General features: G+C 43.3%; 2 protein-coding genes across 2 annotated transcripts; both read right to left on the minus strand.

Moving 5' to 3' along the window:
- Positions 1 to 381: 381 nt before the first annotated feature.
- Positions 382 to 11,855, minus strand: zmynd12 (zinc finger, MYND-type containing 12). The gene is made up of 8 exons (XM_064297891.1): positions 11,379 to 11,855; positions 8,012 to 8,187; positions 4,371 to 4,505; positions 3,269 to 3,438; positions 2,929 to 3,051; positions 2,530 to 2,611; positions 1,588 to 1,733; positions 382 to 926 (listed from the first exon to the last, which is right to left on the minus strand). Exons 1-8 carry the CDS (start codon positions 11,489 to 11,491, stop codon positions 720 to 722), a joined length of 1,152 nt encoding a protein of 383 aa, XP_064153961.1. The 5' UTR covers positions 11,492 to 11,855; the 3' UTR covers positions 382 to 719.
- A 235-nt stretch (positions 11,856 to 12,090) lies between these two features.
- LOC135233915 (aerolysin-like protein) lies at positions 12,091 to 13,676 on the minus strand. Its single transcript, XM_064297889.1, has 2 exons — positions 13,546 to 13,676; positions 12,091 to 13,265 (listed from the first exon to the last, which is right to left on the minus strand). Exon 2 carries the CDS (start codon positions 13,251 to 13,253, stop codon positions 12,327 to 12,329), a length of 927 nt encoding a protein of 308 aa, XP_064153959.1. The 5' UTR covers positions 13,254 to 13,265; positions 13,546 to 13,676; the 3' UTR covers positions 12,091 to 12,326.
- Between the last annotated feature and the right edge of the window lie 2,862 nt (positions 13,677 to 16,538).

Raw genomic sequence — 16,538 nt, forward strand, 5'->3', positions numbered from 1 at the left:
TCTTCCACCATCTGAAACTACAGAAGCTCATGATTCTTTTTTTGTTTTGTACTTGTTTCTAAATCTAAGCATGAATGTGTATTTCCATACACATTGTTTTCATCTAAACAATACTGAATCTTAAGTCTCTGTTTTCAGGTACCACGTAATTTAAGCTTCTATCAATGTAAAGGCACTTTGGAACAGACATCAGAGAAAACAGCTGTCGTATATTTAACATCAAGCAGGCTTCTTCAACTTAATCAAAGCCTCAGTCATTCCAGCTCAATAATAATATATGTTTCTACCTCATTACAATCTATGCGTCATTGGAGCATTAGATCACTCATTTCATATCCCTCATATTGGCATGAATTCTTAATCTTACGAATTGAACTGCAGTTATATTTAGATTATACAGGTTTTATTTAATGGAAAAATATATGAAAATATTGAAACCAGAGGGTCTTTTAAAAAGGAATATACACGTCAGAACTGCTACCAGGTTCAAAGTACATGGAAAACTGAAAAAATGAATGCCAGGCAGCACACCAAGGCCCTTTTAAATATCAGTGGATATTTCATATTTCTACAGAATAAATACTGATATTTTTAAGCAAATTTATTGTGCTGGGTGGCATTATGTCGTAATGAAAACCAAAGGAGACACACAGCAAGCTAACAGGCTAATTACTGTTCACAACGGGAGCACCTACTTTTCAAAACCAGTCTGCGTCCCATTAGAGGGCGATTTTACCTCCTGAACACTGGGCACTGTGTTGGTTTTCGGTGTGCGCGCTGGGGTAGTGGGGGAGTTCAGGCCAGCCCTTTTTGGCAGCGTTCAGGTCTTCCTCGGCCAGCTGCAGCAGCCTTTGGATGGGCTCGGTCAGGCTGCAGTCCGGCACCAGCTGGCTGGACAACAGGGCCCTCTTGCCAAACTCCAGCGCCTGCCGTGAAAAAACACCAAGGCATCACTCTTGGGGCCCTAATGCACCCCCCCCCACGCCACCACCGCCACCCCAAAAAAAGCCCCCGGTGACGGGGTGGCACTGATGCCGCTTTCAGCGGGAGAGAGGGTCGAGCGCACATTCATTCAGCTCTGAGGGAGGGAGACAAAGCAAAACAAAGACCTCAAGGACCAAAAGCACTGGCATCAACAGCGAGGGCGTCCCTTTCAGCAACGGGGCTCTGCGGATTTATGGGGTACCCATTCAAGAGCTTGTTTTTGTTTTCGGTCAACACTTTTGTACGTAAAACAACAGTGCCGCAGCGTAATTAGGTCCAAAGTGAAAACACAAGCCGACGTGTTGGAGTGACTCCTGCGTCTGGCCTCCTTCTGGCTGCTCTGTGACTTGATTTGTCGTGGAGCAGAAAGCAGGGCAGGACAGCGGCGGCGGCCTAGCCTGCGCTCTGCAGGAAGACGACCTTTGGCTGGGAAGCAGCCATAAGCGCTAGCCAGCAATCGCATCAGCCCCCAGGAAATCCTGCCGGCGCAGTTGTCTTTAAGGCTTTAGTAATTAGCGCTAATCCCTCTAGACGGTGCCGTGGGGGGGGGAGTGTGTCAGGGACGCGGCCGCCGTGCTGCTGCCACGCCCATCGCGCTCCTACCTTGTCGGGGTCTCCGCCCAGGAGCCAGAGCATGCCCAGGGAGTGGGCCAGCGCGGCCGATTGGTTGGGCTGCTGCTCGGGGCAACCGTCCGGGACGTCCAGCATGGAGCGGAGCATCTGGTCTGCTTCGGCCTGCTGGGCCTCGTCTGAAACGGACGGAAAGCGCTACCCTGAAAGGGGGTGGAGGGGAGGGAGGGGGGAGGCTGTGTTTGGGCCGTGCGCTCGGCCCGGACCACACCAGCCGTGTGCCAGCACGGCCTGTAGCCCACTTAGAGAGCCCAAACGCGCAGCTTTACATGAGCTTTACCTCACGACCGGGCTGCGAGCTGCAGAAACCCAGTGGCCTGGACCAGCAGTCTGAACACAGGCTTTAATTCCAGGGTTAAGCTTCGGGACACAAGGCACGTGAATACAATACTATATATAGTGCGGCCGGCCTTATTTCAGCCAGTGCATAAATAGAGCCGGAGACCAGAAAATGGGCACAAATTGGCCTGATTTCGCTCTGCGGAGGACGTGGCGTTCATATTTAATCACCGCACATTTGTTTGGCAGACAACCCTGCGCAGCGTGGCTCACAGAGCAAGAGGCTGTCACTTGTTATGTCAACAGGGTGGATATGAAGTGTTAGCTCGCTGAACCCTTCATAGCGTACAATCGTTTCAATAATGCTGACTGCCATAGGGAGTCAATCTAAGTAAAAATCTTCATTTTCTTTTTTTTTTTAAACTTTGCAGTGATATTTGCAGTGTCCCTGTAGACATCTTAGAGACAGATTACACAGCATATTCTGTTAATTAAATTTCATACCAAAGGACTTTATACTTACATAAGCGCAAAACAAAAACACTTAAGCAATTATGTTTGTAATTATGTTTCGCCTTTTACTTTTAAACTCTGTTTAAGCTTCATTTTATGCATGAAACAATGTTCTTTACCCACCGAAAGATTCCTCTGGTGTAATGGTGTTCTCCATGTGTTTCTCCAGAAGTCTGCTCAGGTGGGTGTGCCAGGTATTTGCTACCTACATTCAGCCATTGCACATACACATATGGACCACACATACACACAGACCCATTCACACATATATGCACAGAGATGCATGCACACACAGATCATACACATGCAGACATGCACACACACATATGCACAGACACAATACATGAAAACACAAACACACAAAATGTAATGTGTACTTATCTACCTTTACCTAGTCATTACTTATAAATTAGAATGAAAACACAATTATGCAAAGGTTAATCAAATGTTTTAAATAACAATAATAACAGTGAGAGACGTAATGTGAAATGCTGCTCTTTGTAAGAAATATAGTCATTTTACCTCTGTGTACAGGGAATTTACAATGTCCATCTTTCCCTGCCTAAAAAACACGTCTGCCATCAGATAGTAGCCACCACACGTCACAATGCTATCCTGGCCATACTCTTCACTGGCGTAGTAGATCTGTTACAATAACACAACACATTTCAGTCATGGGAGTACAACAGAAACTTGGCAGTACCACAAGGTGATTAAAAAAATGTACATAGTTCCATTTACTTTCAAATGAAACATCACATTTTCCACACATTTGAGCTTTGTTCTCTTTTTTTGCCACTGAATTTCCCTCGAGATAATGATGAAAAGCAGCTGCAGCTTCAGATCTTTGGGTTTGGCTTACGTCATTGGCCAGGTGAAACAGCGCCCCCTCCAGGTTGCCTTTGACGATGAAGAGCCGGCCCATGCAGCGGTGCAGCTTGTGGCGAACTGTCCGGCTGCAGTCTGGAGTCCTTACCACCGTCCAGTCTGCCCAGGACAGGTACTGCTCAGCCGGGGAGAGATTACCCAGGCCTGGGGCAGAGAACAAATACACACAAACAGAAATGTACAACACACACAGAAACACGTTACAACACACACACACACAAACAAACATGTACAACACACAAACACACATGTACAGCACACAAACACATGTACAACACACAGAAACACACATGTACAACACACAAACACGTGTGCAACACACAGAAACATACATGTACAACGCACACAAAAACATGTACAAAACACAAACACACATGTACAACACACATACACACATCACACATGAACAAACACAGAAACTGATATGAACAACACAGACACACAGATGTACAGCACACACAGGAACATATTTACAAGGCAAAGACACACAGATGTACAACAGACACAGATACATATTTACTACACAGACACACGCAACACACATAAATAATACATTACGAGGCAATTGCCATAACACTGATCCACTGAACGTTTAATCAGACTCCTCCCCTTCACTTTTAGTGGTGCGGCGTAGAGATTAGAGCTCAGGGTACGAGGCCAGGGAGGCACAAGCACCGGTCTGGAAGGGACAAGGGCACTTCTGCTATACCTCAGAGCAGGGGCACCTCCAGGGATTTTGGGCCCCATGAAAAGAAGTTGGATTTTGAGCCCCACCACCAAAGTCCACCCCAGAAAGTCACATGTTCTCATATTTCTTGAAGGCCCCTATCAGTAAGGGCCCTTGGAGATGTCCTAACCCCAGATGACCCATATGGCACCGCAGCCTCAGGGTAAAGCGATCGCTTAGACAAAACAGCTGGGTAAAGGCTTCTCTGAAATTTAATCCAGATGAAACCTCCTGCTTAATGAATGAGTAACGTTTAACAACAGAGATAATGACATCCAGGTAGAGAGGCTGCAGGCTCACAGCAGAGCGCGGGAGGGGCGTGGCAGGGGGAGGGGCTGCGTGACCTCACCGATGTTGGCCTCGGCCAGCAGAAGGTAGGCGGGGACCAGCTGGACTCCGCTGGTGCCGTAGATGTCCATGGCGGAGCGCAGGGAGAGAAGAGCTGCTGGGAGGGACTCCTTGTGCCTCTTCTCAAAAACTTTTTCTCCCCTCCGGACCCCTCGCAGTTCGTCAGTCCACAGACCAACATCGAAACTCCACATGGCCAATGACACCGCAGGCACGGCCCAACAAGAAACCCACGCAACCACACAGAACCCCACCACGGCATGCCCAACATCGGCCTCAGCACAGTCCAACATAGACCCCCCCACACCGGCCAACATAGAAACCAAGCGCAGATCCACACAGACCCGAAGCAACACCCGACCACGAATGACCAACAGACCCTAGCACATCCCAACTCAGACCCCATCCCCACAGCACAGACCCCAAACATCAGAAACTCCCACAGCAGTGAGCCCAACATCGGACACCCCCCGACAGAGCACAGAGCCCAACATCAGAAACTCCCCGACCCCCTACAGAGCATTGAGCCCAACATCAGAAGCGCCCCCCCTGCCAGAGCACAGATCCCAACATCAGAACCCCACCCCCCCACAGCACAGAGCCCAACATCAGAAACTCCCACAGCGCAGATCCCCAACATCAGAAACCCCCACAGCAAAGAGCCCAACATCAGAACCTCCTCGACCCCCTACAGAGCATTGAGCCCAACATCAGAAGCGCCCCCCCTGCCAGAGCACAGATCCCAACATCAGAACCCCACCCCCCACACAAACCCACATCAGAAATCCCACAGCGCAGATCCCAAAATCAGAACCACACAGCAAGAGCCCACTCAGAACCGACCACAAGCATTACCCAACATCAAGGCCCTGCCTGAGCACAGATCCCAACATCAGACCTCCCCCTACAGCACTAGCCCAGCAGGCCACAGAGCAAGCCTCAGAAACCTACAGCACAGGTTACTTACACTTCTAACTGCAAGGTCTCTGCATCATTGCTCTAGATCTATTAAATATTAAGAGCTATCTGCAATATGAACCATCATCGACGACATAAACATAATTTGAGAGGAAAATATGTGGAGATTTATCTGACTGAGAATACTCCTTACAGTAATACTCATACTGAACACCTCTGTGCGATTCCATGTACCCCAGCTCTGACAGTGTGAATGACTGCACCTTGGAAAAGGCATGTCCCTTCAAGAAAAGGCTGCCATTTTGTTACAACAGAAGGAACTACAATTGGGGAAGAGAAAGACTACAGTTCCCTTAAAACATCAGAGCTTAAGCTATCTAACAGGAGCAGGCAGGAATTAAGTAAATTGGCAGGTTACTGCTTTGAAGACTTTGTGGCTGAGGCTCAGTTGAAGGGAGTAAGTCCCTCTGTAAATGTACTAACTGTGCATTCTTGTCTGCTTAGTCTCTTAGTTAGGGTGTAAGTGTGTAACTTTAAGGAGCACAGTCTTTGTTTTATTTTTTTAAGCAAATTGATAGTTTGGACTTGTTTAATTCCTGTACATGCTTCCTTTGAAACAAGCAGAAGGATTCCTGTTTTGCATGCCACTTTCAGTATGTCTGCAATACAGAAACCCTCCATTTTGGTGAGACTTGCAGACAGCTGCACTCCTAGCCTGACCCCCATCCCCCCCAAAAAAAAAACACACGCACAAAGAAAGTACACTATAGATACGACCAATGAAATGTGGAAAATAACATTTCTGATATTATTTCTGAAATGGATACTCGTTGCACCTTATGTTAAAAACAAATCACACTGTTACGTGCTCCTGCCCTTCTGTTTTTTCTCTTTCCCTGTCTCACAGGTGAGCATGTGGCGAGTGGACAGAGCAATGTGGGTGGAGCTTAAAGTTTAAAAGATGGCGACAGAGAGTTGACTCTGGCGCTCTTTCTGTGGACGCACCCGTACAAGCTTCTGTGTATCCTATGCTAATCTGTTTGTTTCCTTTTTCTATTGATATAGTTGGACATTATTTTGTAGCTGTGCTTTTTCTTACGGCATGCAAGTCCAGCTGCCCATCAGGAACAATGGGGTGCTCCTGCTGTCCACAGCCCTGGGGTTGCATTGTGAGTATTTGCAAGAAACCCCTTAACCTTCCCGCCAGGTTTACAGCTTCATTTCTGGTATGTCAGCTTTGTTATTTCTTTGTGTATGTTCCTTTGGTAAATCCACTACTTTTGTGATTTGATAAATATTGTTTAGATTTTCCCTCTTTAAAACATCTTGCTGGGTTTCCTTACATGTCTGGCCTTTGGATCATTCCCTCGTTGCGGAAGGTTTTGGCCGTAACAACAGCAACAGCTTAACCTCCACAAAAATAATTGAACATTAATATCCTGCAGCATGTCTTTAAAATATTTGGCTCCCTGTATGTTAGCATACCAAAAATAACAAGCTAAAAAATGCAAAGAAATGTGAGTATAATATTTTGTTAATATATGCCAATGTGTGCCATTTATTGTATGTCACTTTGAATAAATGGGTCTGCCAATTAAAAATGTAATGTAATATAAAGTTGTTGTTTTTTTTTTTTTTTAATTTTCCCCAAAGAGCGCAGGCAGCATCAGCAGTAATGCAGGCTGTTGTCTGTGCCTTGCTCATTACACAAGCACATACCGCTCTGCATTTGGGAAGTTTGTTTCGTACTGCACAACTGCTCGTCTGGCAGTCTGGGCAGCTGCAGAGCGGTTCACCTGTTCCTGCTCTACAAAATCTCGCTCCTGGCCCGGCCACAAGGAGGACGCTCTAGAACAGCTGCATCCAGTGGTGTAGAGTGGAGCAGAGTGGTAAAATTATACGAACCCATACACTCAATCAACTAAGGGAAACATACTTTTCCAGAGGGAGGCATGTGTGGAGGAGATGAGATGTGCAGGCTAGGACTACTGTGTGGCTCACCCTGCTAAGGCATTGTTCTAGTGCATAGATGGCCCCCAGTGTGAGTTTAGCTCCCTCTGCAGGGAACCTAGGTGTGCTATCTCAGCTAGCCTATCATACTGAATCCGCATACAAGTTACAAGTGGGAACTTAGTTCTCAGATGGATAGTTGTAACTATATGATGCAAGAAAAAGGTCAGCCTCTACGGTCTCTACGGCCATGTGTACCAGTCTGTGCAGTTATGGGTACCTGTCTCTCCAGTTATGGGTACCTGTCTCTACGGCCATGTGTACCAGTCTGTGCAGTTATGGGTACCTGTCTCTCCAGTTATGGGTACCTGTCTCTACGGTCATGTGTACCGGTCTGTGCAGTTATGGGTACCTGTCTCTACGGTCATGTGTACCGGTCTGTGCAGTTATGGGTACCTGTCTCTACGGTCATGTGTACCAGTCTGTGTAGTTATGGGTACCTGTCCCTACGTTCATGTGTACCAGTCTGTGCAGTTATGGGTACCTGTCTCTACGGTCATGTGTACCAGTCTGTGCAGTTATGGGTACCTGTCTCTACGGTCATGTGTACCAGTCTGTGTAGTTATGGGTACCTGTCCCTACGTTCATGTGTACCAGTCTGTGCAGTTATGGGTACCTGTCTCTACAGTCATGTGTACCAGTCTGTGTAGTTATGGGAACCTGTCTCTACGGTCATGTGTACCAGTCTGTGCAGTTATGGGTACCTGTCTCTACGGTCATGTGTACCGGTCTGTGCAGTTATGGGTACCTGTCTCTCCAGGATCTGGGAGCAGTGCTGCTCCCTTTCTGCTTCCAGGGTGTAGTAGGGCACAGGAGTGCGGACAGGGATCAGCAGCTGGCACACCTTCTTGTGGATCGCTACCCAGTCATCCTCCTGGTGCTCTTTGCCACTGGACGGAAATGGCACACACACACCCACACGCAGAGTTTGGACTAAAGCTGCTCGCTTTCTAACTTCAGCATGCTGTAGGCTATATTTTACAGATACAACGCACAGCCACAATGTTTTATCCTGGTTTCCTTTCGCATTGAAACTCTTAACTCATCTGTACAACACCTAGCGTGTGCCACTTCATTATTCAAACCTCTCTCAACTGCATTCTGTATTGGGCTACAACTGTTTTGTTTTATTTTTAATAATACAATTGTCTTAAAGTGCATATATAGCAACATATTACGTGTACATGTGATAGGCTATATTTTTGTGGAATGAAAGACTGTAAGTACAAATCAGTGCTCCTCTATCAGGCCATTTATAAATACGCATGTGTTTTAGTGTTTTTTTTTTTTTTTGGACAGTGCTGAGTAGTAGTAGCAGAATGCGCATAGATGCAATGTTCTGACACACACCTATCACACATAAGACCCTGCTGTATGTAGTCTTTCCATTTTTAAAATAAGAAATAATTAGTGGTGTCTGCAGACCAGGGGAATTCTAGGAAACGTTCAGTAATTATTAATGAGAGGACACCCTCCATCTCTTGGGTCCCCTCTGATAAACTGCAATTACATCTCAATGACAACCGTGCCGCTTGTTTTTTTCCGCGCTGTGTATGTTTTCGGGCGCAGAAATTATATGCAATTACAAACGCTATATTTGTCCTTTGGTCGCTGTGTTTCAGTCAGCTGTAGGCAGCCCATGGAAGGATACGTATGTTCTTAAGGTTTTGCTCGTGCTTCGCTGTGTTATTGTAGGCACTTATTCAAAGCAGCGCGGTAGTGTCTTGACGGCAGACAGCGTTTGGGCTCGGTCACGAGGCCGGACGCTTGCACTGCTGAAACATGCTAAAGCGAAAGCCAGAGTCAAGGGGTTTTCAAGGACGCCAGCACTTTTGAATGCAGCCCACAGCTCATCCGCCTCTCAGCCACGGATCGTCTTCGATTGGCAGATATTTAACATTCTCGCTGGAGAAAGGCGGTGCTTCTGCTGTTCCTTGGCTGAGACAGCTCACCATTAATCCAAGCAGAGAGCAATCCCCAGACGTACTTTGTTTCTTGTGTTTGCATACTTGAGGAATGTGCACAATGCTCCATTGATTCATAAAATGCGCATCACATGAGAGAAGCCTTTACGTCGATCGGGTGCAGATTCTAAACACAGGCAGAAGAATTTAAAGAGACGCGGTGCCATAAGAAGATACCGAAAGAAAACTCTACTTTGTCCATTTCTTTTCATCAAAGAATTTGTGTGGCGCACATTTACGGCCAGTTACTTCTGATAAAGCCAGAAGAGCCATAGTGGATCCCTGAGAAGCATTTACAACTACAATTTCACGAGCTCTTTGTAGATTGCAAATAGATTACGCAGGTTTACTTGCATAACTCGGATTATTCTGGTGTAGTTCACTAAAATGCAACACCCTCCTTTTGATATATTGCTTTCCAGCTGTTCTAAATAGAATTTTTTTTTTGCCCCCAAGAACGAACCATAGACTGTATAAAACGAACTTGTTTTGCTGCTACTTTTGGACAGTTCAAACTTTAGAAAGAGCGACATCTAGTGGCGGAAGTAGCAATGCTATCAATGCAACTTAACTGCAGCAGGGGAATGCAAAAATGATATGATTTCATTCAGCCAATAATTTCTCAAATTAGTTTAAGAAACAATCAGATTAATACATAAGCGAGTACTGGACTGAATGCACAATTCATTTAACCCACAACAAATGTTAGCAATAACTTTTAACGGTTTAACAAATAAGCAGATGTCCCCAAAACAGCAAAGACAACCTTAATTTTAGAACTAAGGTATGACTAGGTTCCAGGTGATATGTATGATAGACAACGCGAGTGAATTTAAGGAAGATTACAAATAATTACCTCAGCAGCTAGTCAACCTTACATTTAATAACAACGCTCCAGTAGCGCTTGCTGAACAATAACTAACAAGGCACATGTGTGCGAAGCTGAAGACGACATCGTTATGTTGTCTTCAACATCGCCCGCAAAGAAGATAACATTTTACAATTTCATCTTACCGCGAAAAATCACTGACTTGTTCACATTATGGACAGATGTGACTGCAATGAGAATCTATCGCCGTTTTCGTCGAAGCGCTTTCGACATAAGTCATATCTTCTTACAGTGAAGAGTGCCTGACCCGCTAGTATGCGTTAACGCGGCATCACAACTAGGCTATATGGAGAAATGCCATCTTTGGGGGAAAAGGCTATGCTGTCACTGCATTTAGTTCAAACCGACATGCCTCAAAAAAGAAAGAAAAAGTACGTATTAATCACCCGCTCAATCTGTTTACAATGCCATTCTCGCATGGAGTGTTTAAAACCATATAGCGCAGCACCAGCTTACAAAACAAAAAAAATGTAGGTTACACGTGACGTTTAAGTGTAGACCCACTCTGACTTTAAGAGCTTTGGGACAAAATTGGCTCACTTAGTTAATAAAACTCAAATTAAGTAACTTACATCCAGTGAGCTTACTACTGGTTCACTGTGATACTGTAATATCATTTTCTGTAGCCTACGTAATAAAAGTTGCAAAGAAGTTCAAGTACAAGCCTAAGTATGTTTTCCTGAAGTGTGTCCTGAATAGTTCAAAAGTGAACCAGTACACTTTTTTATTTTAAGAAAAATGCTATATTAGTGTGCTTTTTCAGATTCCTTCAGCCTAAAACTATTTATGCAAGTTGTAGGCCTATCATATGGTATCATGAAAGACATCTCAGCATCACTCCATCATAAAATTCAGGGGGGAATCCGTAGTTATAAGAAAACTGAAATGAGCCTCGTCATGTTCAGGCCTACTACTTGAATAACCACTCTTAGGCGGAAGGGAACTTTGACAAGCTGGACCCGATGAAGTTTTACAGGCACACTACAAAGACCTTTTCCAAAGATGGAATTTTTCTATTTAGTTGTGCCGCCGTGATAACACAATTCTACTATAGCGGGTTAGCACTCTTCACTTAAAGAAGTAATTTAGAAGAAATTTTACGACAACGATAGTAGTCACTATGGCTTCTTCTGTGTTCCCTTGTGTTACGCCAGCGTACCATTATTGCTACAATAATCAGTCTCACATAGCTAACGTGTTATCATGTCAAACTTAAAAATTGACTCACCAGTAGAAAGTGACGAAACACTTCGTGCATTGAATGTACGCTGGTTTTTCACAAAGCTCGCATACTTTGTTCGCTCCTTTTGGATTTGCAAGGGGGTTAATATTCGCGGACATTTCTCATCGATATCATGGGCTAGCTAACGGTAGAAAATGTAGGCTATGTAATATGGCTGGTTAGAAAAGTAACTTAATGTAGCTAAATTTGCTAACGTTGGCTGACTCCATAGATTCTATTCTACTAAATATATACTATTGCCAACAATTCGTATTTGTGTTTTTTTTTTTCTAGATAGCTAGCTATTTCAAATTGGCTTGCTAACATTTAGCTAAATCTGAGCTGGAGTTCAGACCAAAGTGGTTGAAGTGTCGTCTCTTAGCGACGTTTACAAACGTTGTCGAGGAAACGACCTTCGGACTTAAATGGTTTGTTTCAGAGCCTCTGGTTTGTTTCAAAGCGGGTGATGATTTGTCGCAGCTCCCCTTTCAGACATAGTGGAGTCATACGTGTCTGACTGTAAAATTGACGTTGAAATACAATAGTTCTGATAATGGGGCGTGTTATACTTTGGGTGACCTTGGAAATAGGTGCTGGACTAGCTTAAAGAAATACGACGAGCCTAGAATTTTTTTTTGCCCTAGTAACGTCCGTTGTCCTTTCAAAACTAGACACAAGCTGCTTTGTGAGGGAATCATTCAATAAAATTATATAAAACTCATGTGGTAAACATTTTTATTGAGACTTTGTACTGACAAGGCAATGTGACATATAATTCCATATTTCTAGTTGATTAGGACCAAATAAGACATATGCATGGTTTATACATTTTATGAGCAATGACAGCCGTTATTGAAAATGTTGTCTGAAAAATTTTGTCTGCATTAATAATATAACAAATATTGCACATAGCTTGTCAAATATTAGATCTGCATTTCCCTGAGAAGCAGGTAATTACTCACTGAAAATCACATCTGTATAGTCAAGACCAGAGTAAATTCCCTTAACATTGATTTCCATCTTGGCACCACCCTTAAAATGGATTTCCAGCATTCCTTGATAATGCAGCTGAATATCAGCCTTGCCCATTTTGGCACTCACATGCTTCGTTTGCCCTGGTGCAACGCTCACTTTTTCTGTGAAAGTGCGGGTGATTCCCTCCTCTAAGGACACGGCGTGGAACTCTTCAGGCCCGAGGACGAGGGTGTAACCGCCACCGGTCTTCTGCAGCTTAGGAATGGCTGCCTTCACCTTCAGGGCAAAGGTCTCACTAATGCTGTTTGCCAGGAGCCAATGTGAGCTCTTGGTCCACTTGATGGTGACGTCCATTCGGTACTCTTGTGTGTCCCCACTGTCGTTGTCGTACGTCATGGTCTTCTTCTCCTCCATGTCCACAGTGGGGACGGTATACGGCAAGGTAGGGTATTTGACGTCGGTCACTTGTACGTACTGAATGGGCTGCAGGAAGATGAATCCCAGGCTGTTGAGATCCCAGCCGTAGGTCCCTGTCACCCCAAGGCAGATTCCGGAGCCGATGTCCATGATGACCTCGGGGCCCAGGTGGCCACCCACAGCCTTGCTGGTGAACTCCCGGTCTCCGTTGGTCTTGAAGTGGATCCCTCCAACGTGGCCGCCATCGTCGCTCTTCCAGAGCGTGAGGGAGGTGAATTTTTCCCCGCCTCTAAACTGGAACTCCTCGTAGCCTCCAGAGGACCTCCCAAACACCTGGGCACTGCCATCAGTCAGCCACACCTTGATGGACAGCACCCGGTTGCTGCCCGTCCACACCCGGATCTTGTTGAGTGCAGCCCCATTCTCTGTTCCGCTGAGACTGAAATCATTTCCCCCCGTGCCCCCTACTTTCTGCACAATGGTTGACATCTTTTATTTGATCTAAAGAGGAAACAAAATGGCAATCTGAGTTTAAATGACATGGATACATTTATTTTATGTCAACAAAACTTAAATACAGATTACATTTCTTTTTTTTTGGACATCAACATTAAATGGGACTACAAATTAATTGTACTTGCTTTAAGAAAACATAACGATAAGTTAATTATATGGTACACTTTAATAATTTAACTTACCATATTTCACTCACACTCACAGCTAATGTAATTACAGTCAGAAAATTAGAACAGTGCAGTAATTTATTAAATGAAGCGCTTACCTTGTTTGAAGTATTTGAAGTTGTCGAGCAATAAAGTGTTATTCCTATCTCCGGCAGTCCATATTTATACTGTCTGGGCGATATGAGAATGAGAAGTCAGCATTGTGGTTGGTCTTGATTGCAAGCCTTCTCCTTGTGATACAAGCCATGGGATATCCAACATACTGCGGTTATGCATTTTCCCAGTACATAGTTCTCATAAATGTAATCATTTTCAATGTACTATATCCTCTTTTAACATGAATCCTCGTTTTTAAAACACAATCTTTTTAAACTGATGCCTTTATGAATAAATTCACCCTTATCTTTTTCCTTTATAAAATGGCTGTACAAATTTATAGGTTTACATTCAGAAACACTAAGTTCCACAGATTTTTCTGTTATGTACGCACACAAATTCATTAAAAATCTACATTCCATTTTATTGTATATCATATGAATTGGCTTATTCACTTTAGTACAACAGAAATATTTTACCCATAAGACTGTTTTTTTCCATTATGCATTGAGAACATTTTCAGCTTTCTGCCTGTTGTGGGAGTTCTAGAATTATAGTTCCAGGCCTATAACGTTTGTTCTTGTTTCTCCTGTTAAATGTACACTCACCAGCCACTTCATTAGGTACAACTGTTCAACTGCAAACTGCACCCGTTAATGCAAATATCTAATCAGCCAATCACGTGGCAGCAACTCAACACATTTAGGCATGTAGACATGGTCAAGACGATTTGCTGAAGTTCAAACCAGGCATCAGAATGGGGAAAAAAGGTGATTTAAGTGACTTTGAACGTGGCATGGTTGTTGGTGCCAGATGGGCTGGTTTGAGTATTTCAGAAACTGCTGATCTACTGGGATTTTCACGCAAAACCATCTCCAGGGTTTACAGAGAATGGTCTCAAAAAGATAAAATATCCAGTGAGCGGCAGTTCTCTGGGCGGAAATGCCTTGTTGATGGTAGAGGTCAGAGGAGAATGGCCAGACTGGTTCTAGCTGATAGAAAGGCAACAGTAACTCAAATAACCACTCGTTTCCAACCGAGGTATGCAGAAGAGCATTTCTGAACGCGCACCGCGTCAAACCTTGAAGCAGATGGGCTACAGCAGCAGAAGACCACACCGGGTGCCATTCCTGTCACCCAATGAAGTTAGCAAGGTTTCGCACTCTTGCTCACATAACTCAGGTGAATGCACTTATATTCTCTTTAAGTTTACATTGCTTGAATGAGAATATCTGATAAATTAAATAGTATCAAATAGTACTATATGACAATTAGGGAGTGTCATATAATTTAGTGTATTTGAGTACTTTATCCTTTTAAAATGTTTTATGTTTGCTTATATTTAATAGTTTAACAAAAAAAATCAAAATATTTTTATGGTTGCCAGGATTTTCTTGTGATTTAATTAATCAGACTTCAGCACGCCGGCTCATGTGGGAGAATACTCAGTACTGTTCAGGTTCATTTAGACTGAAGTCACACATTTGCAGAGTCACCACTTTACAATAAAGCATCATTTGGAAGTCAAGGACATCCTCTTTCATTGTGTATAAACTCTTGTCCTTCATGTGTTTGTGGTCACATGTGACCGCTTCAAAGTTCCCCCTGCAACCGGCCTTGAGTTTCTTAGACAGGCTGTTCCTGGAATGTGTGATGAAAAGCACTAAACTTGTGACCCAAGTGTGTTTAAACCATACACTGAAACAATGCTGATTTTATGAGAACGCATATCCTCCATTGACCTGGAGGACTTTTTTATTTTGTGTTGGTTTTTATGTATAAAAATGTTTCAATTTTGTAATTAAAAATAATTATGAAAAGGTTTTAAGGAGAGCTGAAGGACTATCCATGTGAAATTTAAACAATGTTAACGAAGCATCTTTAATTTAATCTTTTTTTTTTTTTACTGAAGTATTGTTAAAATAATTAAGCATATCTTGCTATGTAGTTCATTAGAAACACGAACAACATTGGTTTGTTATTTAACTGCATCAACATTAATGAACACTAAAATCTATGAGGATTATTTATAGTGCTATGATAGTCTCGTAGTAGTGTGGAATAGACCCTCACCCTAATACAATTTTCACACAATGGGAATAATTCACTGCTGACTGCTTTCAGTAAATAAATAAATGTAACATTTATTCAATTTTTATGGACATAAGGTAAATGACTGTTAAACTAAAATCTAACCAAAAATGTAAATAATTTGTTGTTTCTTTCCCATTATTTTCAGCTGCTTTTATGAATGACACAACGAAATGTGAACAGTTAATATCTAGTGTTACTGTCCATGATGAAATAGACGGGTTTGGAAGTTTACCTTGACTCCCATCTTGTGCAGCAGGTCTGCATACTAACTTTGTTGCTGAAAGGAAAACGAGATGCTGAGAAATTAAACACTCAGTGATTATATTAGCTCCTGCAAAATTGTCAGTTGCGTGCCCGGAGACACGAAGGCCTCGTTTAACTCATTATCTACTGAGCAACATTGAGGGGTTGCTATGTATATTGATGTCCACTAGATGGGACTGTTTTCTTCCATTTGGAAGATGGAGCCTTCCTTCAATTCCACATAATGTCTCAGCTGTGTAATAGTGCATCAGCAGTAAAAAAAAACGAGTTCTAAAATAAACCTGAATCATTTGACAGGTTTTTATAGTTCTACTTGGAATTATGATTGTATGTTTAAAAAGTGCGACTTTCAGGTTATATTTTAAGGGATTTATAATGCTGGACTCCTGAAGAGGATTCATTTACAAAATAAATAAATATTATCTTGGCTGCAAAGGCAGACATACAGAGAAACAGGATTCTGATTAAATAATGTCCCCTTTAAAATGTAACATTTTAAACATCTCAGCCAGTGACATAGTGTAAGGGACTCCCTGCTTAAACTACACAAGCACCATGGAAGCTAGTCAGTCCATGAGTTATCGTGGAAGTCTTACCACCTTACAACTATTATAGAAAACCAACAGCAGTTTTAAAA

Source organism: Anguilla rostrata, chromosome 11 (genome assembly GCF_018555375.3).
Source record: "Anguilla rostrata isolate EN2019 chromosome 11, ASM1855537v3, whole genome shotgun sequence".
Lineage (NCBI taxonomy): Eukaryota > Metazoa > Chordata > Actinopteri > Anguilliformes > Anguillidae > Anguilla > Anguilla rostrata.